Below are 27,337 nucleotides of genomic sequence, written 5' to 3'. Positions count from 1 at the left end.
ATTGGCTGTAAACCGTAGCCGGGCGGGACAACTTTCAGGAAGCGAAGAGGTTTTGCTTTCTGTTTGGCACCCGGTCATTGAAGAACACTGGAAAAGAAAGCTAAAAACAAAACGACATACGCGGCTTGAATTCCTATCAGAGGTCGGTGCATGTTTAAGAATGTGAGCTTCTTACCAGCTCGGTTAGCTTCTAGTTTAGTATTAGCGTTACCTGAATTGCCCATACGTTTTTCTCTTCCCACCAGCTTTATTTCCATTCTTAACTGTCGAGTATCTGACTGCTAACTGCACTAAAACGGTCTTCGGTTGTTTTCCATTCAGTGATGGAACTACAGTATTTCAGCCGTCATTCTTAAATCTGTTGTAACGAAACGTAACCCTAACAAACGAGTTACTTGTTTATCTTTGTTTTATATAATCCTGAAGCTCATATTGAAAATCTACATTTAGTAAGAAGGCTGCCATTAACTAACGAAATTTCAAACTTTCAAATTAATCTCTGATTTACAACAAATCTTGCAGCGTTTATATACTGCCCTCCCATATTGGGAAAGAACTTAACTTTAGTCCCTTAACAAAACAGTACGCTTTCTAATGTTTTTTGATCTGAAGCAGTCTTTCCAGTGTCAGTTTCTTAAAGGTTTACAGTTTTAAATGGTGTCCTGTACAATAAAGAACTGGCAGTATAGTGGTACACTATAATGGTAAGACAATGCTGATGTTTTCTTACACATTTTCTGAAACACAGTTTTCATGGCCCCGCCAAGAAAGCGGGCATTACCCAAACCACTTCCGGACGGCTTTGTGCTGACTGACACTGAGAAGAAGAAATGGAGGCTGGGGAAGATCATTGGTCAAGGTGGCTTTGGGCTGATCTATCTTGGTACATACCCACACACACACACACTCTGTACATTCACACTCTGTCAAACAAGTATGTAGATGCATGCAAAATAGTAGAAAAACTCCTTCCCTTTCTCTACCAGATACACACATTGTTTCTGGGAGACTCTGCTCTGATTGATCTGTTTTGCTCTTAGTTGTGAAAGTCATTTGAACAGATCAGATTGCTACAAGAAAATTGAACTCATCAGCTTGTCCTGAACTTTTTACCAGCCCCTTCCCCCCTCTAATCTATATCAACTGCTCCAGTCAGATATAAATTGCAACATTTGCAAATCTGTTCACATCATACAGCATTTTGATTTGGATAAATTACAAAAATAGAAAGATCTTCATCTAGTTTAAGAGTTAGGACTTAACAAAATGTATCACAACAGAGTAACCTGTCCCATTTTGTCTCAAAGCCTCCCAGGATGTAGACAGACCTATTGCAGCAGACACTGACTTTGTCATAAAAGTGGTGAGTACATTTGTGCTGTGCACAGACAGCCTGTCCATCATAAGGTACACAGCTGTTATCATGATTACTGACAATAGTGCATGTAGAAATTGTTTCCATCAGATTGATGTTTCCTCTTGTTTAGTTTCAACTTCACCAAACATGACATAATTTAGTTCAGTGTCACTGTAAGCAAGCAACAGCAACAAATGATGACCAAATATAATGTAAGATAATGTGGCAAAATGGAAGTGAATTTGGTAGGTTCCTCCAACCTGTGGCACCTGCACTTCTCATTAGCGCTAGCAGAGAATCCTAAACTGACACAGATGCATTGCAACAAAAAGATGGAAGTTCATTCTAGAAAGTAACCACAGTGAAAACATCTCTGCATTAAAACAATACAGCAGGCTTCACTGAAGGCAGCGTGCTGCTTTAGCTGGTCAATAATTTGCTTACACAGAATTTTACAACTCTGGAAAGTTATCACAGCAGTTATTTTCTTTTTCTTTGCAATGATCACCAGCAATATATACATACACGTTACATTCACGTTAGAGTAATCTAACAGAAATGTTACCTGGATCTGGCTGGCCACCACAGTACCTTGCAGGTTGAAATTATATTCCATTGTGACTTGAAAGCATTGTTTCACACAGGACTAATGTAGGTTTGAAAGCAGTTGAAGACTGCTGTTGATAGTCTTTAAAAAAATCCAAATATTTCTTCAGTGTTTTAATATGTAAAGTTGTCAATGGTACTTGACTCACTCATACACTGTATAAATAATTAGGGTTACTTTTGTATGCAAGGTGATTTGCCTCTCTAATTGCACAAACAAGTAAGTGAAGTATTGTGAAATATAGTTTACGTGAACTCACACTTTTGGTTGAAGGGAGAGAAAAGACAAAGAAATGAGAGAAGAGAAATTCTCCTTTCATTTAATTTAATCTTGAAAGAAATGCCCTCTGATGGGATGCAGTGTTCCTTCCAGGTGTTTTGTCCTTCTTTCATTAAACAGAAATGGGGGCACCAGGGAAAAAGCTGTAAAGCAGAAGAGTAGATCAGAATGCACATCCAGTTATATTTACACAAGAGAGATGATGCTTATTGGTTGGGACATTAATGTTACTCACAACACCAATGTGTGATTAATACTAAAATGTGCTTTATTTTTGTCTTGCCTAGAGCTTTAAAGGTGTACTGTGTAGAATTTTTTGGTTTCTGTTTCTGTTCAAATGCTGTGTTTACAAACAGTGTATGTGTCCATGTATGTTTGTATGTGCTAAAGTGAATTATGTGAGAATGACTGTCTGTGAAACTTTGCTGATAGTCAAGTTTGATCTGCAGCTTGAGCAAATAAAATGCCAGTAATGGCTTTACAGTGCAACATGAATAATGTGTGTGTTTAAAGCAATCTTCCTGATGTGTCACGTTTGCTAAACAAGCTAGAATTAAATAACTTAATAGAGTTACCCATTGTGGAAAATAAGCAGTCCAAATATGTGGTGCATTATGAAGTCATATATCAAGCAATAGTGGGAAACAATTTCACATTCAAGGCTTCAACAATTAGTGTCAAATTATGTGTTCCCAAAAGAAAAGGAGGTTTAACACAGTGTTAACCATGCACATTACACAGTGTCCCAACTTTTTTGGAAGCAGGGCTGTAATTTCATTCTCAAATGGCCTTACTTTTGGTAGTTTAAGTATATTTTGATGCTAATACCTTTGTACTCTTACTTGAGTAATATTACTGAAAAGACTTAAAAAATAAAAATAAAGACGTGTTTTCCCCCTCTTCTCCCCCTCTCTTCCTCCCTCTGTTTCTCGTTTTTCCATTTTTCTCACACCATTCCTTGATATTATCCTCTTCTGCCTCTGCTTCTGTGTGTGTTTGTTTAACAGTTTGCCACTTTATCCTGTGATCCATCTCGCCTACTGTTGAAGGTGTTTGGAGAAATCAAAATGCAACAATTTGCGTTATTTGTTTGTCAAAACAAAATCTTGTTATAGTTGTACTTCAATCTTAAAATGCTCCAAAAGCCTTTGTTTGCATATTAAGAATCAAGTTTTTTTTTTTTTTTTCTGGACCTCTTGACCTTATAGATTTGTATATTACAGCCTTTTTCATTTGTCAGAAGTTTGTAGTGTGTCCTTATATTTGCAGGAGTACCAGGAGAATGGCCCCCTGTTCTCGGAGCTCAAGTTCTACCAAAGGGCAGCCAAACCGGAGAACAGTGAGTAGCACCACCCGTCCAGCGTCCCGGCAGGTCGCTGGAGCACGAGTGTGTTTGACTGATGAAGTGGCCGCAGACACAGAGGCTTTACTGCCTGCCACACAGTAATTAATAATAAGCCAAAGCAAACATGCACCTCAGTGGCAGTTAGCCCCCTCTCTGTGCTTGTCTGAGCTCTCCAACGCCTTCGTTTGGAGAGAAGCAAAAGAGAGGAAGCCACTCACACGTAATGATAGCTGGGCCTCTGCTGAGCCCCCAACCACCTGCCAGCCTGGTTGAGCGCCAGTCAGGCCAGCCGCCATAGAGCCTTGAGCCAGGCCCACTGCTTTGTCTGGAGCCCGTGTCTGTGTGTGTGTGATCATATCCTCAGTACAGTAAGATTGATATTTGCAAGCATGCATTATTACACATACAAGGACAAATTGGAGTTCTGGACAAAACATTTGCTCTCTTTTCATAGAGTTTTGGGGCTTTTGTTCAGATTCGTTTTGGAAATCTAGGGGTGTTGTACTGTGGGTTGGGTCAAGGTCAGGGAATAATGAGACTCTCTTTAAAGGGTTTTGTAGTGTACCAGGCATTCCCTTCGGACTCATTGTCAGTAAGTGGTCTAAGACACCAGGCTTTCTGCTTTCTCACTACAGCTATTGTGGCTCTGAGTTTTAATGTTATTGGGGGTTTAGAATTCCTTCTTTTTCAGACTCTCAATATAAGGACTGTGAAAATAGAAATGTGCATACACACATTAACATAATTATTCCTTTTCTAATCTTGTTCCAGTTCAAAAATGGAAGAGGAGTAGGAAATTGGAGTTCCTGGGCATACCAATGTACTGGGGATCAGGGCTCGCAGAGTATAATGGCCTCAGGTACTGATGTAGCCAGCACTTGGTGGACAACATGTTATCAGATGATAAGATGATGATAGTGTTGCATGTCTGCTCCCTTCTTCAGTTTAAAAACAACATAGCATTTTCTCTGCATTCTACTTATTCTTTTGCTGTGGGTTTGTTTCTAATATGTGCCACTTTAAACTGGCATTACTATTCAAATGCAGGATTAGATGGTGTGAGTAGGGATGAGCATGATTACTCAATCTGGACAGAAGAAGAAAATATAAAAGTAAAGTGACCCTGCTCTATTTTAAAAATGTACATTTTTAGATGGGACACAGTAATGTAAGCTGCCCACATAGCAGAAATGATTATCTGTACTAGATAATGTTCACTGTTTTCAGTCACACATCACTGTCTAATGTTACATGCTGAATGGTCACCAGCAGGTATAACATGCTATACAACAAAATATACAAAATGAAATGCGGTGTAAGCTATGTAACTTAACACTTGTAAATAATAGAACAACTGGTTAAGTAATTAACCGTTTGTGCGTTAAGCACCAGAAGTAAACAGCAGAGAGGCTAACAGGAAAATTCTCCTCACCTCATTAGATGCCACCAGAGTAGAGAAGATTAGCCAACTCGTCATGAAAATGGTGGCTGGGAATGCACTTCTGCTCCCGGAGAAAATAAAAAATATCACTGAGCAAGGTGAAAGGTTACCTAACTCCACCTCTTCTGCCTTAAGAAGCCCAGCAAAAGCTACACGTATTAGCAGTACCTAGCAAGACTTTCCCATTAAAAAGTGATTTAGTAATGAATGACGCCTGTCCATTGCAATCCTGTCATTGATGTGGGATGTGCCATATTAAAGAAGTTGGACTCTCCAACTTATTTGCATTTTCAGATCCAATCCCAGTGTAGGAAGAATCAATACAGCTTGGAACACTTCTTTACACCTGGTTTAAATACAAAGACCTGTACATCTAATGTTATTAGATGTCATTATCCAAATAATGAATTCAGAGACATCATGCTGTACGTTCTACTTGGTAAATGGGGCGCTAAAGACTTTGCAGGCAGAACTTCAACAGATACTTAACACAGTGTCAAATATTTGAAACAAACTAGATGACCTTGTAGATCTAGTTCAAACTGGATTTTGTTTGTGTTCTACATTTGATTCAGTGGACATCAGTGTTAATCAGTTAAACTCAGAATACACCTCCTTACAGTGTCTGACTTTTTCGACATCCTGTTGCTGTTGTTTTCCTGACTGTTTTACTTATTGCTGCAACTCTTTCCTAAGTCTATAATCATGTGAACGGTGTTATGAATGACTAATTGCAGTTTTTGTTGAAATTCCACAAAGCATTTATTGCAAGGTTGTTTGAAAACATGCAATTTATGTGTGCTAAATGTCTGATTGAAACCTTTTTTGGTTAGCCTGTTTTTCTTAGTACTTTCATCCATGCATCTGGAATTAGAAGATGGGATGTTGTTCAGAACCAGAACAAAAGTTTTCTGACCTCTTATCCTCTCCCTCTCAGGTATCGTTTCATGGCCATGGACCGACTGGGAAGTGATCTTCAGAAAGTCTTTGAGCACAGTGGAGGTCGACTGAAGAAAGCCACCGTGCTTCAGCTTGGTCAAGGACTGGTGAGGTTATCTTCATTGGAAAAAGTCTGACTGTTCATTGATTGTTAAAAGAAGCTGGTTGGAGCTATAGTTCCAGCAGCTCAGATAAAAAAAACACAGAAAAGTGAACAGAACACACCACTGACCTTGTGCATACTTGTCATTCTTGTTTTTGTGTGCACCTGCTGTGTTTTTGATCTGTGCCAGGTGAATGTACTGGAGTATATTCATGAGAACGAGTATGTCCATGCAGACATTAAAGCTGCCAACCTCATGCTGGGCTACAGAGACCCTGAACAGGTTAGTCAACTGTGGACCCCTATTATTTATCCTGCTTGTAGGTAGAAGTGAGACTGTTCTACTCTACAGAATATATACTATGCTATCAACCTGTATAGTTTTTTACAATGATCAGTACTGACAATTGGAGCCAATATACATTTGCTGTAAGAATTAAAATTTTTGTGTCAAAATTTCGAATATCCAGTAAAGGACTGTAGCTAAGTACAGTTTATTCATGTACTATACTCTACTTGTATTTCAATTTTATGCTACTTTATACTTAGCACTGCAGTACATCTCGGAATCAGATATTCTGCTATTCACTCTCTACATTTATGCGATAACTGATGCATTTTATAGTTACTTTGTAGATGCTTGTTATTCAGTGTTGATATGCTATTACTTGTTACGAGTAACCAGTCCAAGAGGTGATCATAGACGGAGAGAAGATACTGCGTTAAGACAAAGCTGGTGATTTTAAGTGAATTATTTTAGCGGCAATCGTACCAAAAAACACCGGTTCTGATGTTCACTGATTCTGATAATCAGAACTATGCTGAGTATCATACCCGATTACCAGCCAGGCGGACCGATAATGGTTCTATCGTTAATATACGGTACACTTTGCATATACAGTATAGTGCAATTAAAGACTATGCTTCTGTTATATTAATAAGGTATATAATAAATTATCAGCTGTCCATTTTAATGAGGATTATGTCTCTAAGAAGACAAGATAAAATCACAATTTGTTGAATGTAATTAGTAATGTGTGTGTGTGTGTGTGTCCACATCCTATTATGTGCTGTAGGTCTACCTAGCAGACTATGGACTGTCCTACAGGTACTGTCCTGACGGGGTCCACAAAGAATATAAGGAAAACCCCAAGAAGGGCCACAATGGAACCATCGAGTATACCAGTCTAGATGCCCACAAAGGAGTTGGTAAGCCTTGGATGGTCTGTTGATTTGAATACTATGTGAGGCAGTCAAAATGTGCAGTAAGCTTCATGTGCTAACATACACTCAGGCAGTTTGTTAGTTGTTAGTATGTGACACTGTTCCATTAATATACTGTTAGTGAAAATGTCCTATGGAAAATAAGACCGGCACACTGACCAATCAGTGATGCAGCATGTAGCGTTTGCATTGGCCTTTCTCTGACTTTACACAGAACAACTAGGCCTGCTGGGTCCTGAGGTGGATCAGTGGACGGACTAACAGATGATGAAATATTTAAGCGTGTTAAGTATCTGAAGTGCTGTCAAGACAAGCACCTGCACTATTATTCCAAAAGAGACTAAACTGTTCAATATGTTGCAGTTATTGAAAAGCATGACTCAAGATAAGCTTGAAATGAAAAGATGCAACATTTGTTTTCCCTGTTCAGACAATAAGTTTGATAAAATGGCTGTTAGATGACTTTCATTAACAGAATATCTCTACATTGTCAAAAGTAACAAGAGTTAAAGTGGCTGCTTTTACTGCTTTGTCAAGCAGGAGAAACCAGCATGAGATTTTGAATGTATTCAACTCACTGTGATTCTGATCAAATTTTAATTGTTTTTTCCCCCCCAAATGGACTGAACTGGCGTTTGTCAGGTGTAGGTATAGGTAGAGCTAGCAGCATGCAGTAGAACAAATCTGCTTCCATTATAAATATGCATCCAAAAAGTAATTTTTGAGTGTTTTTATATAAATTCTGAACTGTGAATACATAGAATGTGACTGAGGTCTAATTTGTTCGTGTAACCCTTTTGATCCTTGGTCTGAAAAACACAGATTAGGGAGGTGTGTGTGCATCGGCCCTCCGCAGCTTACTAGCTTTGTGTGTCTCTCACAGATCTCCCTACAGCTCTGTATCACATCGCTGTATTGTAATATAGCAATCCAATCACATCTAAAGGATTTGATATAAATCCCTTTAGTAACTAAACCCTGCCCACGTATTCTGTTTTACATGGAAATAGGTCACATTTTAGGAGAAAGAGATGCTTCAGTCAGTAATTTACGACATGAGCAACTCATTTATGAATGTATAAACCAAAAACAACCAATCAAGATAAGAGTGAGAGTTAGTTGACTGGGAGTGCGTGTGATTTATAAACAGTAAGAATGTGTGTTTGATTTTTGCCATATTTATCTATTCTCCTGTCTATACTGGGTACAGTACTACTCCCTGAAGTTCAGCTGAAGAAAATGTGAATCTTCCATCTAAATCAAGTAGATAACTTCCAAAGTTTACTCTGTTTATTCTCCAGGACAGTGTTCCCTTGCTGTGTTGTGGTGGATAGGTCCTGGTAGTTGCATTGCCAGAACAAAACACAAGCAATAGACCCACACATAATCACCAAGATAAAGATAATCCTTCAGATTGCTGATTTCACCGCTAGTGATCGGAGTGCTTTTTTATCTTCCCTAGTGTGGCCCCAATGACGTGTATTCACAATTTCCGGTATTCAGCTATTTTTATATTATCTATATTAACCCTACAATACGTTCTGCCCTTGCTGTTTGCAGCCTTTGTCAATACATGTAAAATAGTCCGCCTTGCCTCCCTCTGCTGATATCGGGAACACATTAAACGGCAAATTGCCTACATGCTCCCTCTCTTCACTGACCATCGATTCTCCATCCCCTGCCCCTGCTGAATTTCCCTGGTACTGTCTCTGTTTAACAATTCCCTAATTAGCTGAAGTCATAACCTGCATCATGTATTCATCCCCCATTAATTAAAGGCTTTGATGTTTGGTTAGGGCGAGGCCCGAGCCACAGATAACCTCTATGAGCTCCACGCCGACCAACTCCACTACCCTCCTGTTCAATACTGTGAGTTAGCGTGGCTCAGACTGCCTAATCGCTACTGCTGGTGTTTCTATCAGCGCAATCAATAAGTAAAAGAAGTGCAGAAAATGTCCTGTCAGCAATAACTATCAAATAGAAGTCATCAATCTTAATAGGATTTTGAAAGAGAGAGAAAGGAGCGGGAAAAGGTGAGCTGAAGGAATACAACACAAACGTAAGCATCCATTTTGACCAAGTGCTTTTATCGAAGTTACAGGAGTGCTGGGGACCTGATGGAGAGAATCATTGTTTAAACACAGATCTGTGCTTATGTTACACAAGTCATTTAAAGACCTCAAGTCACCTCAGCCTGTGGGAAGAAAACATATAGTCTTCTTTAACACCTGTCTAAAAACTGACAACTGTTTTCCACCGTGCACGGATATTATGAACAAGGACCGCACCCTTATCTGCCCTTCCCTGACCGGATGGCACCAGTCCCCACAAAGATGTTGACAGGTTGCCATGGTGAAGTTTGGTGAACGCAGCCCCCGACTGGCAGGCCTTTGAACCTCGAGCTAAACGGTGTAATTACCAGCATTCAGTGGGCGTCCAGCGGACAGAAGAACGTCTCCGCACGACAAGACTGTGAAGCAGAAGGGTTAAGAGTGTGACACTGCAGCATGCTTTAGGGAATCTGAATAACAATAGGAGATAATTAACAACAACACCATCGCTGTCTCCCCTCCCTGTCTAAAGCATGTAGAGAACATATGAGTGTGTGCGTGTGTGTATTTATGTTGCTACTCTGTATTTATGTCTTGTGCATGTGTGTGTGTTTTCAAGCATGGTTTTAAGTGTTTATGTGTGCACACATGCATATCTCTCTGCACTGTCCTGTGCCATTCCTCATATGAGGGCAAGACGCATTAAATACAGAGGAGCACACACACAAAACGCTATTAAGAGCACGGATAATGCGCCCAGAGCACGTACAGAGGGCAGCAGCGCTTAATGTAGTTGTTGATCTTTTTAATTGTTAATCTATTATGGTGCTCTGGGAGTTGCAACACTTTTTTCCAATGTCAGTATCACATGTATTTTTCATCTTTATTCTTCTTTAACAGGCTCTTGGTAGCAATGAAGTGTTGTGTAATTATTTACAGCAATAGGAAGCCACATATATTCAAGGGCAAACAGACCAAAGCCTAACATGTAGGTTTTCACTGCATGTTTGTGCATACCTGCTTGATAAAAAACAAGAAAAGCTGTTGCAAAAGAGATCAGTCAACATTCATTTTACTGGTGAAAGTTCTCTGCTTGAAATATCCGTGAATATGAATCCAATAGTTCTGATAAATCAGTTTTTCTTTTGGCATTATAGTTGGTGCAACATGCATGTTCTGTCAGATATTATGTCTTTTGAAATCCTCACTGAACTGATTTGTCACACTAGGCAATTGTAGATGAATATACTGCCCAAAAGACATGGCATGCTACACATTGGACTAGATAAGGTAGTAGGGATTGACTTCACTGTTCCACCTGACAGAATCTTCATCTGAATGAGAGAATGAAGTAAAGTGCACCTGTATCCATTCATCATCATTTGATGCTTGATGGTGAGAGTGGACTTGTGTACAGAAGCATGGCGCTCATGACCTGAAGAGAAGAACAACTGCGCTCCTTTTGGCCGCATGAAGTTACATTATCTCAATGTGTCAGGCTTTAAGTTATCAGTCTAGGCATAAGAAGGCATCTATCAATTATGACCCAACACAGGACGAAACTAAGCATTCCCATGTTTGGTATTACACGCCAATTGTTTAGAATGGTCAAGAGTCCTAAATGAGTCCTAAAGAAACACTTCTCTTTCTGTTACCTGTGAAGTCATTGTCTTCTCAAGGCTGTTGCTTTAAAGTTGCTGTCAACATCCAGTCTTTAACCACCTGTTCCATTTTGATTTAGCCTCCCTGCTGGGCCTAACAAGTTTAGTGATGCTGTGTTTGTCCTTCAGGCACAGCAATCATTATTTCTTTGAAGTGATTTTTTTTCATACTTTGGACTCTCCCCATCAACACCTCCCTATATCTTGATAGTCTGTACCTATTTTCTTTCTTGAACTATTTATTTGTTAAGGTGTAATCAGATTATATCCCAGTGCCCACCCTATTCCATGTAATCTGGTCCTGTGTGGCAATGACCATGCCTCCTCCTTAGAGCAGCCTGTTGGCTTGGGAGGATCAATGCTGGCCGTGGCTCAGGGAGGAGATTTCCCCCCTCTGATGGAGCCAGTCGATAGGTAATTTCTCCAGAGATGTATGTCGGCCGTTACAGTATTGAGTTGCTAAAACTCCCCGGGCTCGACCCTTCTGGATGGACTTGGTCGACAAGTATTGATAGACCTCACACATTAATGTGGACCCATACAATCACACACGCTCACAATAAGATGCAAACACACTGTGGACTTGTTCTTAAAGAAGCCCGAGTACATGGGACGCCATACTGATTCTGAAGTCTGTAATATTAAGTTAAGCCCACCTGATCAAATTTCTGAAGTTTTTAGTTAGGATTTGTTTAAAGTTTTTTTTTTTTTTTTTTTACCGTCAGGAGACATAAAATGCAGATACACAACTGTTTTCAGTGCTCATTAAAAGTAAACGCCTTGGTAGAAAACATATTTTGAGCACAGTAGCTTCTCCGCAGCTGATACTTCTGAACGGTGCCCTTAAGCAGAAATGTAATTCTTTATAGATGAATGAAGAATTTGTCGCTGCTTTACTCACAGTCATTACATATGGCAAGGAAAACAGCCGACACATGGCTCAAACCAAATTCTGCCGTGTAGTGATTTAACATTAAATAAAACACTAATTCAGCATACAGCAGTCGGTACATAAAAGGTAAAAAAATGACAGAAGCAGACCGAAGAATGTTGTCTTTTTCTTATTTCATAGATCCCTTTGCTTGTCAAAGCCTGCGGCCTGCCTACATTACCAACAATGTGACTGGATTACTGACAGTTCGGTCAAAGATTTACGCCGTCGGGGGTCTCTCAGTCAAAGCAATTACAGCAAAAGATAAAGTTTGATGGCATTGTGTGGAATCATGGGAATTTGTTTTCTTCGTTGTTAGCCGCCAGTGCAGATGAATGTCTATGCTTTAAAGTTTTATTCACGTAACGTGCAGTCATGCACCTCGACTTCCTTTATCACTCTGATTCTCCTGTAAGTTATAGCGACAGGCGACCTAATGAAATGCACTGTTAGCTTGGTTAGAGGTAATTACAGATTACAGAATAATGTTTTGGGTAATGTAAATACACAACTCAACAAATACATAACAAAGGTCCAATAGTTTTTGTACATTTTAATGTCAAAATATGGCATATTAAATGTTTAAGCAGATGAGGGAAATGGGCCGTTTCATTTTTACTGTACCCCGCCTGACTGAAATGACATCTCTTAGGCAGTGCGCCACACTTCAAACAACGTGATGGTAATGTTGGTTGGTAGGTCTGTCAGTTGATTGGTCCGGACTGAAATGTGCTAAGTACTGGATGGATTGATGTGAGGCTTTGTACAGACACTCGATGTTGTTCTCCAGAGGATGAATTCTAATACGTTTGGTGATCCTGTGACTTCTCTTCCAGCACCAAGTCAAAAGTTCACCTAATGACATTGCCATTATGTAGTGCTAATTAACAATTATTCATGTGCTAAATCACTGTGAGGAACAAGAATTAGATGGGAATTTTGTTGGACATAAAAATGGCTTTGGGTTGTAACTCTGAGCGTGTGTCAGCAGCAGTTTGAAGTGGCCACCAGTGCACCATTGTTGAGTTGCGTAATGTGGTAGTGATTTGGCCTCACAGTGTCTCCACTGAGAAGAAGCGGATATATTTCTCATCTCTGGATCACATCACAGGCCAGGTGTCATAAAATGCAGTAAAGGAAAAAAGTCAAGTGGAGTACTCCAGAGTGCTTTTTGTCTTAGAGATGGGGGAACCAGATCCAGCTTGGAACACAACCTGAACCCCCAATGATCATCATCATCATCATATGTAATCTCACAGTCATCACGTCTCAGCTCCATACACACAGGCTGTAAATCAAAAGCAGCCACCTGCTTATAGAACAAGTTTCCATGTCCATCATTCTCTCTTTTATTGGGTGAAACAAAAATGTCCCATTGACAGTTGATCTGTATTATCTATTAGTGCTGCGGGGGTTTTGATTTATTTGTCTTTGTGAATCTACTTTAGCTTTCCAATGCAGCAAAAGGTACTTGTGTCCAACCTTGACTGCTCTGGGGAGAGATCTGCTTTTTGAAAACACTATACAGTGACTTTTTGTGATACAAGGGAAACTTCTACTGACTTTTGCACTGCTGCTTTTTGTTTTCTTCAAGTGGAATTCCTCTAAAGATCTGTGTCCGATCTGGCAGCCCAACATTAGATGTGTTATCACACCACTGTTTTGACCCCTTCATCTTTCTGTCTCTTCATAGCTCCATCCAGACGTGCTGACCTCCAGATTTTAGGTTTTTGCCTTCTTCACTGGCTATGTGGGTCTCTGCCTTGGGACAGTGTTCTCAAGAACCCAACTCAGGTCCAGGAGGCTAAGGCCAGGTAGGTAGTCACTTGTATTGTAGCCAGGTACTGTGATGGGATTTGTCTTAATTTGACTGAAAGATTCACACACATAACTTTTATGTGTGTGAATCTTTCAGTCAATTAATTTGGGATAATGATATTTAAAAGTCCTGCGATTGACTGGCGACCAGTCCAGGGTGTACCCCGCCTCTCGCCTGTAGTCAGCTGGGATAGTCCCGAAGGATAAAGTGTTGTAGAAAATGGATGGATGGATGGATATTTAAAAGTCAGTATGTATTATGCCATTATTAGTGCCACCCCTGCTTTCTGTCCCTCAAACTGTCACACTTTTAATGGAATTTATTCAGGTTATGGGTCACTCTATGTGATATGTTCCTCCACAATCCACCACTTTGTTCTGCAGTATAAAAATACACAACCTGGTTGTTCATTGCTTTTGAGGTATTCTTATATATTTGTATTTCTTTATTTTCTCAAGATAATTACAGTATGTCTAAAGTATTCCTGCAATGTAAATCAATTTTACAAACACCTAAAACCTGCCAAATATCTGCTGAGAAACTGAAAAGTAAATCCTCTGGGTAGACACAAGAGCCAAAATTTACACAATGTAATACTAGTCCTCCAATAAAATACTTTGTGAAACTATAAAACCTTTAGAGACTGTTGGAGAGATGTTGATCTGACTCTATTAGAGTAAAAGCACTGGAGCTGGAATAGTCCAATACTAATAATTACAACAGATGCATAGCTGTCATTGTTTTAGTTTTAACATCCCACTGGACAGTTAACTTGACTTGGATTCAGCTTGTTCTCTTCTGCATTCTTCCCACCCAACTGTCTACCCCTGAACTTCATTCCTCATAATGTTTTATCCCCCTTTACTCCCCCATCAGGCTGATGGATAATCTGCCAGGCTCAGTCCAGCAGCTGTCAGTGAGCGGAGCCAGCACAGGTAAGTCAGGGCCGCGGGACATCCTCAGGTTGCAGGGCGGGGTCGTTTACTCCTCCTAGGTTCAATGGAGAATTTAGAAACAAAATGACAACCTTATTGAGGAATTTTGTGTGGAGAAATTTCCTGCTCTCTCAATGGAGATACAGAGTAAAGGCCAGAGTCAAGACTAATTGAGGGACTGGGCTGCCATGCATGTGGGCAGTAGATGCCATACACCAAAAGTCTTTTAAAGTATTATATATTTTAAAAAAGACTTCCAGTCAAAAAATGATCAGATATTCTAGAGACGGGCTGCAACTAATGACTGTTTTCATTAATGATTAGTATTTTAGTTATTTTCACTTTATTAATTTAGTCTAAAATGACCAAAAAAAAGTGAGAATTGCTGATCACTATTTCCCAGTCCAAATTGATATCTTCAAGAAAAGCAGCAAATCCTTTTGCAAACTTTTAGCTTGAAAAATGACCCCAGTCTTTCATCAGAATAGCTGCAGATTAATCTCCTTTTGATCGACTAATCGGTTAATTGACTAATTGTTGCAGCTTGATTCCAGAACCTGTTTTCCATGAGTATAATTTTCAGTGTCTCCCATTATCCATTTGCTAGTTTCATCCCGTGTTCTCACATCTTGTTGCAGCTGAAGTGAAGAAACGTGACAAGCTCCAGTTCGGATGTTTAGATTGCACTCCAACATTGTCATTGCCTCAGAGTGCAGGGAGCTTTTGAATACAAAATAAATGACGCTGGGATAAAAAAAAAAGAAAAAAAAAGGAAATGTGTCTTCAACATGTCCCACTGGGCTAATGTGGATTTGAACGTAATTTAATTAAAGTTTGGTCTAGGCCTGCTCTAATTGGAAAGTGTCATGAGATAACTTTTGTTGTGAATTGACGCTACATAAATAAACTGAATTGAATTGAAATTGTGACCTTAGCATAGCTAATGTGAACAGGACCTTTAAAATGGATTTATCGTCCAAAGGTCTGGAGAATCAAGGCTAGACAAATGGTCCATACCACATGAAGATCTCTGCCTTGGTGACCCGAGGCTCCTCAATAACTTTGCACCAATTAAACAGCAGCTGTCCCATTGATATGCCTTTCAAAGTTTGTCGTGTGTTATCTCTTGTCTTTATAATCGGAGGTCACGCCTGTGTGAGGGCTTTGTGTGTGATGTATGTTTGGGACCGGGTGCTTCTTTGCTGACAAGGCCTGGCTGCCTGCCTCAGATAAGAGTCCAGGGTATGCATCAACTCTGTGTGTGTGTGTGTGTGTGTAGGATACAAGTTGTACCTCAGTATGTGTCATACACGTCGTCTGGCCAGTGTGTGATGTATCACAGCTCACTGTGTATGACAGCAACACACACACACGCACACTGTGTGCATGCCTAATCGACTCTCTGTGGGGAGATCCATGTCCGGGCAGTGTATTATCTGGACTGTGAGACCTTCAGGTTCACCCTGCCTTTAGGGTATGGCAGGTGTCTGGTTTTGCCACTCCAGTCCTGTGCACGAGTTTAAATTGGTTTAATTTTATGCCGCACGATGGAGGTATAGGTGAAGAGAGCTATCACTTTGTGGCTAACAGTAAGTTAGCAGGAGCCCTGGTATAGCTGGCTAGCTCAGCGCTGCAGAGTGGTGCTTCCTGTTTTGTTGTGATGTGATGACAGAGCTTTGTGCACACAGTGCTGCTGTAGCCTGACCAAAGCTCATGAGATATAACTGTCATCTGCAACAAGTTGATGCAGGTTATGCTGTCTGATGTTATGTTACAATATTTCAATATGAAGCCTTGTTTTGTTCTGGTCCCATTTGCCCTTTAAAGCCCTCTGTTCCTGTCTTCAGATGAGGTGGCCGCATTTCTCCTTTATGTGAAAACTCTGAGCTACCAAGATAAGCCAGACTACAAGCATCTCAAAGAGATGTTGGCCAGCGCTGTCACAGGAACACTTGACTTCTCCATACCTCAAGGATCTGCAGGGCAGTCAACCAGCAAGGCACAAGATCCCCCCACTAGGACAAAGGTGAGAACATGACGAGGACATTAACCTGTCTAAATTTTATTTTGCTGTTATTGTGTGAAAATTTCTTTACAAGCTGTTTATTTAGACACCTGTGAAACACCTGAGTGACATGAGTATTGCATGGATGGCACATTGTCTTCCAAAGTCAACTTACATACAGTTTAATGACCTCAGTTCTGGGGCGGTGTGGTGTCTCAAGGTGTCATTTTTGACCATAGTAGAATTTTTGGATTTCTCATGTACCTGACACACTTTATGACTGAAATAGTAAACATGTAAATATTTTTTGATTTGTCTCTACTGTTTGGTTGTTGGGATGAAATAGTACATAAGGTAGCATTTAGACCACCATGGAACTGTAAACACTCCACTGTAGGCCTACTTCTTTCAGGGAGATTTGGGACACCTTTAAATTGCTTTCAAATCCCGGTCTGGGCCCTTCTATGTGGAGTTTGCATGTTCTCCCTGTGCCTGCGTGGGTTTTCTCCGGGTTCTCCGGCTTCCTCCTACAATCCCAAAAAACATTAGGTTAACTGGCTACTCTACATTGCCCCTGGGTGTGAGTGTGAGAGTGTGTGGTTGTCTGTATTTGTGTGTCGGCCCGGCGATTGACTGGCAACCAATCCCGCCTCTCGCCCATAGTCAGCTGGGATAGGCTCCAGCCCTGTATGTGCTCTTGCTATAGAAGTTGTGATGCCTTATTGACAGTTTGAACCGTTTTATCAGCGGTGCTGATGTCACTCAGTGGGGAATATCTGACCTGAAGTATTATAATTTGCATTCAGTGAACATTCAACAAATTGAGTGTTGGTCACAAAGATTCTTGTTTCCTCTAAGTCTCTTAACCCCAGAGTGGAAAATCGTGACAGCAGTGAAGGGGAGGTTTAACCTGCCCCTGACCCCCACCATGATTATGTCAACCGGGGGTGGGCAGGTCTAAAGCTGGAGGAGAACTCTGATTTTCCTCAAATTCACCACAATCACTTCTTGACCCCTCGGGCCCAGCGAGTGCCCTTTCAATGGCCCAATTTGAAGAAATTGATGACACACACTTTCCACAGCGCAGGCCATCTCCAATTATACTCATGATTTCCTCTTCTCTCCTTGTGGCATTTAATTTCCATGCTAAAGTGCTGGCCAGTTTAATAAATAGAAGTGGCCATTTACTGGAGGTTTAGTGAGGAGAGTAAATGTCGGCTGAGATAAAGGCCATTCAGTGGGCACCTTCACTGAATCATTCAGCACTAGTGTTGTATAAATATATGATTATGACTTTATGGACTACAGTTATGTAGTGAGGCGTAGTTCTGTGCAAGAGAAACTGGCCAAACATGTTGAAACAGCCAACATGTGAGTAAGTGTCATCTGATTACCAAGTTACTGTCACTTTTCACTTTCTTCTGTGAGGATATTTAAAACACAGTAACACAGCAGCAGCTGACAGGGCTGTACCGTGGAATAATGTAGTGTAGTGTAGTAACAATGTAGACCTCCTCAGCGGGCAGCCCATGGGCCGAATCCGGTCGTTTAATCTTTTATAAATATTAATACATAAATTAATTAATCCTGCAGCACTTTAGGCTAGCATTTGCTACTTGTTTCATGTCATTAGCAGTATCACATGCCATTGTAAGGAAAAATAGACCTTGAAAGCAAGTTTGTCAGTAGATAGAGCGTGGAGGTGTGGACTCAAGTCATATGACTTGAAATTCAGTCAGACTCAAGTCTCACATTTGATGATTTAAGCCTTGAATTGTCAAAATCCCACCAAAAACAAAAACGTTGCAACTTGACTAAAACTTCAGTGGAATTTGAGCCTTTTCATTTGAGAAGCCCAAAGACTAAAAATTATGATTGAAAAATTATTTTATTATTCAGGGGACTACGTGTTGCATTCGGGTACACCTCGTAAATTCTGAAATCTACTTTGCTACTTAGCTGTGTTTGATCTGCAAAGAAAGTGTTTCAATGTAAGACACACTTCAGGACTGAACACTCAAACTTTCCCGCAGGTCTAGGTGTTCGCTGGCACTGCTTTAACCTATTTCAATTCCAAGTGTTATAGGTCAGCCATATTAAACGTTAAAGAAGCATGAACATGGAGAGAAGACCAAGCTCTGATAGCAGTAAGGACGTGACAATATGCAGTTCATATCATCCAGCCTTTGTTTCCACAGAAAGCTGGACGAGCCAGAAGCTCCTCCAAAGCCAAGGCTGAACCCCAAGAGGATGATGATGATGATGAACAACAGGAGAAGATGAAGTCTGAACCAGTACAAACTCGCAGCACTAGAGGACCACCCCCCACTAAACCTCAGGCCCAACAGGTAAGGTCTGAAACAAACACTTAGTTCATTTATTTGTCTTCTGTATTATTTTACAATGACATCAGTTTAAGGCTACATGACCACAATTCTAATTTAACACCCCTCCTGTTAGACAGTTTGTTAGAGCAGGTTGTGACTGGATTGCGTTTACCTTGTTCCCCACAGGTAATAACTTCTGCTTAGTCCAAGCTGAATGAACTTCAATGAATGTGTTGGAACAGACAGAAAGGGTCATGTGCATCATATATGTGCACTTTATAATTCAGTCAAACGTGGATACATCAATAATGAGCAGCTGTCTTTTTCTGTTTGCTCATAGAAGGAAGACGGATTGTTAGCTACTGCCAGATCACTGAGGCCGAGACCTGCAGTGACTTATAAAGAAGACACTGAAGAGGAGGAGGAAGAGGAAGAAGATGAGGAGGAGGAAGAGGAAGAGGCCAAACCCAGACCCATTCCTGCATGTTATTTGAGAGGCCCTCCAATAGGCCCCAGAGCTCAGCCTAAACAGGTGTGAGGCCAAGATACTGGAGTGGCCAGGCTTCGCATTTGTGAATGCTGCTTTAATACTCGTTTGCTTTGAACCTCTTTCACAAAAATGTTTACTTTACTTCATTGTGAGTTAGACTTTATAAAGATATCAGTCATACTGCTTGTTTTGACTCCAGTTTTCAAGAGGGATACAAAGAAATAGACAAGCATTCAGTAACCAGATTTATTGAAGTTATTCACATATAATGCAGTTGAATTGTTCACACTGTTGCCAGTTCTAAAGAGCAAACACTTGAATTACCCTCTTCAACAGAAACGCGAATCCAACTGGACCGACAGGAAAACAGAAAACCTCACAGTGACGTCGGAGAGACAGGAAGGACGGACACATCCACAGGAGATTAAACACATAGTGAAGAACCCAACACACCTGCAGTACAGGGAAAGACAGGATGAAAGACAGCTCCACTACAGAACAGGCTACAACCATGGACGGTGGTGGGACAGAGAGCTCTGTCATGGCGAATGGGCAGGGTCTGCTATCAGACGCCCGCCACAGGAAGCTACTCCCACACAGCGGAATACAGTCTTTTCCTGGTTCCTCTTAGTGGGCGCCTTCCTTTTCTTGACTGTTGTTCTTGAAGTTTGTCAAAGTGCATTTCTGAGCGGGTAAAGGATCTACTTGTCTGTTGAGTCGGAGCTGACAGGAACACAAATACACTTCTTAGGACCTCTGGGCTGCCATTTTCACAGTAATGGGCTGAAACACAAGGAGAATCCTCAGTTTATTCTGCTTATCTCAAGAAGAAGAAGAATCAACTTTTATTGGCCATCCTTAGTTGAACACACACATGCAACACCCGGCAAATTACATGCAGTGAAACACACACAGGAGCAGTGGGCAGCATTAAATGTGAAAGATCGTTTTGTGGAAAAAGTGAAGTGGCCTCTCGTTTCTGACAGGACTGCAGATATAGCATGCAAAAAAAAAAAAAAAAATGCTCTCAATCATGAGCACAAATAAAACCGTCTTTGACTCAAAGGGACGCTGCATTCAGATGTCACACTCTTAACTCACTCCCATCACACGTGGAATATCTCGAGCAAAACCGACTGAATGCAACATATTGTACTGAGGAGCCTTTCAGCAGAGCAGAGGCCATGTGATGTATAGAGCCACGCTAATTAAGAATGATGAATGTTTAGCGAGTGTGCAGTGATGCTCTGTGAATGCGGCTGTCAGTCACACGTACGGTACCTTGCTGCAGTAAGGACACTCTCCAAAGACAATGTTGAAGCTCTGCCTGCTGGAGGGGAGTGCTCGCAGCCACTGGAAGAAAAGAAAAAAAAGACTACTTCATCAAATCAATACCTTGGATGTGATGTGTCAGTGTCAAGTGATAATAAAGCTTGTTTCAGCACACACTTGTTACTGCACACTTTAAAGGTATATTCAAGACACTGAAGTAGTTTAAGGGCTTTTTATGTGAAATTTTGTCTTATCACTTTTCCCATCTCTCTTTGTATGCTCTGAGTACACTGAATAAAGCTGTGAGGCACATGGATGAAGTGAAAACTTACCTTACCTTGCCACCAGTAGGTTTATACATCGACATTACAGTAGAACAGCAAATGGCATGTAATGTGGGTTGTTCAGGCCATCTCTACTTTGGATTATTTCCTCTGAACTCATATCAGCTGACAGCAGACAGAATATTATGTGGCTACAACTGTGATAATTCATTTTTCAAGTATTTTTTAAGCTAAATGTCAATGCTATGCTAGTTGCTGGTTATGACTGTCATACTAAACTGAATCAGTTAAATATTTTGTTTTTGTTTGAATACTTAGGGCGCTGTTACCCTTCCCAGAACACTTTCAATGCATCACTTTGGCTTCTCAGTAACTGCAATGAACATTTTTTTTTTCAACATTTGATAAACCAGCTGATTCATCTGGTGTTCCTTCATTAATCAGTTACAATTTCAGCCTTGCAGTGGACCAAGCATCAAATAAACTTAATACTAATCAACACACTCATTCTGTCAAATTTAAGTTAATAAATTTACTGTTCATGACAGACTGAGTTCAGAGTTCTAAAAACATTATAACCAAAGGGGCATTTCTCTGATTTGACCTGAGGTTGAGCTAACTTGATGACAGATACTGGAGGTGCTATAAAATATCCTTTTAACTTGCTCTTTGTGTGCACATTATTATGTCATACCACACCATGCTCAAGTGAAGTATTTAGACTGACACCTTTATTCTTCTTAACATTCATCTTTTTCTGTAGTGTGGACCCCTGCTGGTGAAGGATGAAGGAAATCTGTGGGTGCTGCTCACACAGCCCTGAGTGTGTATGTGTGTGTGTGTGTGTCCCTGCACATACCTCATAAAGACAGGCCTGGTGGAAGGGCTGGCCACAGCGAGGGTCATTACACACCTGATCAGGGATGGCAGCTTCGTAACGATAGGAGTAACAGATCCCACACTCAGCGCTGAAGCTCTGCACACACACACACACACACACACACACAAACAGAAACAAAGTTCCAGTGTGCTTCCTCACATGCACTATGGCTACAGAGAGAGCTATTTAGCCCCGCCCACCACCAGAGGTTAGTTCAAAACGGAGCCTTTAAGAAGACAGAAGCAGATACGGGCTGGGGGATCCTGACACTCAGTGTGTCGCTACGTGTGCAGCAGGTGTTTTTATTTGCAATAAGCACTGCAGAAATACTTTAATAAGTTTGCTTTGGTTGGTAAAAGTGTCATTTCTATAGGTGGTACATTCAAGGAGGGTCTCACATTCAGTGTGAAAGGCTTCTGTGGTGGTTTGTCATTGAGTTATTGAACTCACCACGTTGTCTCACTGTGACTCCTCTGCTTGCTTGTAGCTTCATAACTACACATGTGACTTGCTTACCAACAGTTGGCTGAATCATTTCAGTGTATTAACAACTTCTGGAGCTTACTGTTACAAATGTGGCTGCGAAAGCCCCAATATGAATCTGCTCTTCCCAGAACAGACGTCTGGTTGAAGCCTGATTCATCACACAAGGCGAGAGAGAGAGAGAATAAAACTGCTATGACGCATTTTGAACGTTTTTACAGGCATTTTGTCAGCATTGAACTCTTTAGTTGCATGTTGTGGCGCTTTTCCCCTGCAGTGGGTGTGGCTTACACCGCGCTCTGTCTCCATAGATGTTTAAGACTTGGGCAGGACCTCTGCAATCACTTAGCGCTAAACAACCTTGTAGTTAGAGCGCCGCTGCTGACATCACCTTGTAAAACCTTTTCTCTCCAGTCCCATCATCGCACACTCAGCACACACTCTTGTTTGCATTTTGGCGTAATGAGAAGCTCCTGTTTTTCTGGGGCTATCCATTAAGAGAGAGCATGGCAGGTAAAAAAAGGAAAAAAAAAAAATCAACATCTGGTCAACTCAACTTTTTTTGCACTTCTCTGAATGTTAATGAAGCTGAGGCATTAATCACCGCGGCGACAGCGTATAAACACGACGCCCTTTTGACCTCTCCGTGGAGAGGGGAGGGGAAAAGAACGAGTGCTTAAAAAAAAAAAGAGATAAATGGTTTTGCGTGATTAAAGCGATTTGATAGTGCAGAGAATTCTGCCATCTTTGTTATTCTAATGATCTTTTCTGTAAACAACCCAATTAAAGGAGAATTTGTGCCCACCTCATGAAAAAAAACGAACAGAAAGAAAGAAAAATATGGAAAAATAGGCGAATGCGTATGTCCGCCCCCTTATGACTTGAAGCTCAAACAGACACACAAACAGGAGTGTGCACGCATAGATATAAACATATACACACACACACACACACACACAGCTCCTGAGGTAATCATGATGGGAATAGACAAGTTTGAAATGGAAAGGGGGCAACTGTGTGACATACAGATTTTTCGTGGGTGGCAGGTGACGGGAATTCGATCTCCAAAACATCCCGGAGGTTGTGCAAGACGCTGGAGTCCGGGTTCCTGCCAGCAGACCACAGACAGCTCCTTCACACACTAATTAACCACATGCAAATGAGCCTGCAAAGACACTGGGGGATGATTAGGAGACTTTTACCACTGGTATAAAAAGAGAGATTTAAAGACAAAAAAAAAAGGAAAAAAAGAAGAAGAAGAGGCAGGAGAGATTCTGCTGCTTCACACTGAACAGTGGTGGAGGGAGGGTTTAGTGTCATGCAGGGATGCTAATGTTAAAACCTGTGGTGAAATTAAAATCTGTACTTTATTTCAAAATGAAGGGTAATTGCGTTTTTCTTTTAGCTGTGGAACTGGTACGTGTGGTTTGATTAATCCTACACTGATAACACCACTGCGTGCAATGGTCAAAAAAAACAAAAAAAAAAACAAAAAACACACAAGTGGACGAGATGCAAAGTGCAGAAAACCAAACTGACCCTGTCCACTCGGGTTTAATTCCAAAAGCCTTTAGTCTTGTCAACAGTCAGTTCACACTGTGCGTAGACTGACAGATGAACTTCTGACATTTTTTTTAACATGTCTTTGTGGTGTTGGCCAGACTCATGTATGTCTTTCTATCATGTGTGTTACATGTTATATTTGTGCAGTGTTTTATTTGCTGTGTGCAAATGTCTGTGTACTACTATTCATTACTCGCTCATCTTGAATCCCCCTTAAATGCAGAATAAAGATACCACTGCTAATGAAAACACATCTAGAAACAAACATATACATAATGGCAGACACACTCCATAAACAGAGCTTTGTGCCACAGAGCTGCACTTGTCCAAAAACTATTAAAGCACATCAGTGAGCCACACTGCTGCACTGGGTGACGTGTTCCTTCATTACCACGAACACACACACATTGTAGTTTGTTTTCACTCGGTCCCACTTCACCATCCTCCACTAGATACTACAGCACCAAAACTGTTGGGCCATTTGCACATAGAAGAGACACGCAGCAACACCAGCGTTCACCCAGTGTCTCCAATATCCAATCCACTGTCCTAAACAATGAAGTCTAGAGGCTCCACAGAGCTGAGGGGAGCGGCAGAGTGTGGTGAAATTCCCTTCATCACTACAAGGGACTTTAAATGAATTTGAAAATGTGGCACACTGTTAACAGAAAAGTATAGTTCAATGCAGCTTTAATGTTGTACAGAGCCATATGGTAAAGTCAGAAAATGTTGGTCTTTTCATGGGATTTGTTGATTAAAAAAAACAAAAACAAAACACAATTATCCACATCTGCTTTGTCGCCTAAAATATCTGCATCTATATATGTACTGAAAGGGTGTGGCTTGAAACCTAAAGTGGCTGGTGACTAAACCAGACCAGTTGGAAGTTGCTAATTTCAGCCTGAAACTGACAGGGTTGATCAGAAGTTGCCACATTTCCTAGAAAACTACTTAGAGAACAGCCTCAGAATTGAGCTTCAGTTCAATGTTTGTGTTCATAAGTATGAGAGGACTATTTACAGAACAACATCTTTTTTCATAAACTTGAAAAAATAAACTTCAGTCAGCCACACAATGAGGATTTTCCTTCAGCACGAGTACGGATATTAGCACATTTTAACTTGATTAATACCTGTAAAAAATACTTTATCTGCACCGGGTACTCATTTCCGCCTTGCACTTCTAATTAACTAATTTTGTCAAGCTGTAATTTAAAAGCAACAACATTAGACAAGCTAAAAATATTAAGTAATAATTGGAAAACAATATAATGACACTCTCGTGAAACGACTGTATTACATTACGACCCGGTCCAAACCCCATGTAGACGCGTGGTGATGCAGAGGACCTTACCACAAGTGCATGTTGGCGTTCAGCCTATTCCTCAGCGGAGTCACCACTGCAACAACAAAACAAAGGGAGGTATTTGGTATTGCTGTAAACTGTCCTACTAATAAAAGCCTTCAATTTGATTCCAAGTTTTTTTTTTTTTCATACGTTTCAAGCACCTGCAGATACACTATTATTGTATGTAAGCCCTCAGAAAATTAGATTGTCTTAAAAAACACACTCTGCATATCCTCAAACGCCGCCTGTTATTTGACAACAGCCCGATCCAGCACAGACGGCGGCGTCACCACTGTCAGATATGAGCCGTCATTGCTTCTTCTGTTCCACAGGGGAGCTTTGTCTCCGTGCAGCACTCATCACTTTCACTATTTGTTATTCCAACATGCAAAAAGCAATATTTCTGCGCGACCCATCGTATTTGAGGGTCGCCGCCTGCCTCCCGTCTGGGTGGCTGAATTGTGTATGTGTTTAATATCTTCTGAGTTGCATTGCTAGGCAACAGGCTAGGAGTTGCACGACCTTGGGTTTACAGAAACAATGGCCGACAACTGATAGGAACTTAAATAGAAAGCTGAAGCCGAAGCTCTCCGGCTGGCCCCCGTCGTTGGCGTGGTGAGAATGAAAACGCGCCATTCTGGAAGCAAGTCCTTTGACACCACAACAGACAATAGTCAACACAACCAGCCTGGCTGAAGTTGGAAGGCGTGTGGAGATCACTGAAAAAGCAGCGCTATTCCTTTTTCATTTACACCTCATGGCTTCCCACCAGTCTGATCTGAATATTGGTGGGCACAGGGAGAATTTGTACTTAATTGCCTGCGTTGATCCTCGGCTGGCAGAATATTCTGACTGGAGCCTCATGAAGCAGGCTCAGGGCAGCCGTTCACATTAACTGATTTCAAACATCTGCATAGTGTAGCCTTTCAAATGTCAGAATATGCAGCTTCTCTCATTTTTCTTGAACATTTTCAATGGAATAGTTTGCGTTTAGTCACTCTGAGCTCTGGGAAATGCTGTGGGGGGGGGGAGTATCAGCTATTTTCATAATCATCACTCTTCATGCAAAAACATTTCATGGTTTCAGCTTCATAAATGTGAGGATTTTCTGCTTTTCCTTTTAATTACTTTATTAGAATATATTTTCAATAATCTGAAGGTTGGAACTGTTGGTTAGAGATAAATTGTGAATGGGTTCTGGGTAATCTGATGATGTTTCTCACTATTTTCAGAATTCTTACAAACCCAACCAACCATTTCAGGATAAAATAATCAGCAGATGAATCCACAATGAAAATAATCATTAGTTGTAGTCCTGTTCCAAATTTTGCTTTTACATTAATGCATGACTATAATAATCTAATGACACATAATAGCTCGGGGGTCCCAACTCGACTCAGTGCTGCCACAGTGTGAAAAACAAAACACAGTCAGTCAACGGTTAATGTGTTGTAGTGAGGAGAGGTTGTGACAGAGTAGAAATACTTCAGCAACTTGGATTTGTCCCTGCATTTGGTGCATAACGGACGCTAAATTTGGATCCTGATTTGTAAAATACATGATAAATTGAAGAAATCAATGCATAACTGATCAGGTTAAATAACCTTATTTCACAATGCTGCTTGTTTTACAAAATATAATTGTATATTTACGTCACATCATCAAATCAGAGGCCAGTGCTCTGATTACATAAAAAACTGTTTTACTCAAATTTTAAGCGTATGCTTGTGTGTATGTTTTTCCCTAAAATTATAAAATGAAAAATGCAACAACTGAAGAGTAATCAAAGCTAAGGCAGCAGAACAGATAGTGTCACTGGGACAAGAACTTATGCTTGTACAATTTATTTCACCGTTTTGTTTTTAGGCTTATAGATAAATAGCACATGATCTTCATCCCAGTTCTCCATCAACGAAACAAAATAGCTTTCAGTGTTAAAATGACTGAAATTATTTTGTTACCACTTATGGGAATCACATATCTCAATATCATTC

The 27,337-nt window shown here is 40.7% G+C and overlaps 2 protein-coding genes across 4 annotated transcripts in view; one reads left to right on the top strand and one right to left on the bottom strand.

The window, feature by feature from the left end:
- Nucleotides 1-21,102, top strand: vrk2 (VRK serine/threonine kinase 2). Its single transcript, XM_046401727.1, has 14 exons — nucleotides 1-142; nucleotides 749-883; nucleotides 1,308-1,363; nucleotides 3,513-3,582; nucleotides 4,360-4,447; nucleotides 5,967-6,075; nucleotides 6,262-6,354; nucleotides 7,148-7,280; nucleotides 13,632-13,752; nucleotides 14,634-14,692; nucleotides 16,540-16,718; nucleotides 18,896-19,045; nucleotides 19,365-19,556; nucleotides 19,851-21,102. Exons 2-14 carry the CDS (start codon nucleotides 754-756, stop codon nucleotides 20,208-20,210), a joined length of 1,740 nt encoding a protein of 579 aa, XP_046257683.1. The 5' UTR covers nucleotides 1-142; nucleotides 749-753; the 3' UTR covers nucleotides 20,211-21,102.
- The window catches only part of fancl (FA complementation group L), a 25,605-nt gene continuing 18,443 nt past the window's right edge, over nucleotides 20,176-27,337 (bottom strand). For all 3 annotated transcript variants that reach the window (XM_046401728.1, XM_046401730.1, XM_046401729.1), the window contains 5 exons: nucleotides 25,350-25,395; nucleotides 23,460-23,541; nucleotides 21,930-22,046; nucleotides 20,796-20,867; nucleotides 20,176-20,297 (listed from right to left, as the gene is read on the bottom strand). In XM_046401728.1, the coding sequence (XP_046257684.1) occupies nucleotides 20,262-20,297; nucleotides 20,796-20,867; nucleotides 21,930-22,046; nucleotides 23,460-23,541; nucleotides 25,350-25,395 (353 nt within the window). In that variant the 3' untranslated portion in view covers nucleotides 20,176-20,261. The remainder of the gene's footprint in view (nucleotides 20,298-20,795; nucleotides 20,868-21,929; nucleotides 22,047-23,459; nucleotides 23,542-25,349; nucleotides 25,396-27,337) is intronic.

Source organism: Scatophagus argus, chromosome 10, assembly GCF_020382885.2.
Source record: "Scatophagus argus isolate fScaArg1 chromosome 10, fScaArg1.pri, whole genome shotgun sequence".
Classification (NCBI taxonomy): Eukaryota; Metazoa; Chordata; class Actinopteri; family Scatophagidae; genus Scatophagus; species Scatophagus argus.
Note: the sequence above shows the minus strand (reverse complement) of the source record. Positions and strands in the feature narration are given on the sequence as shown.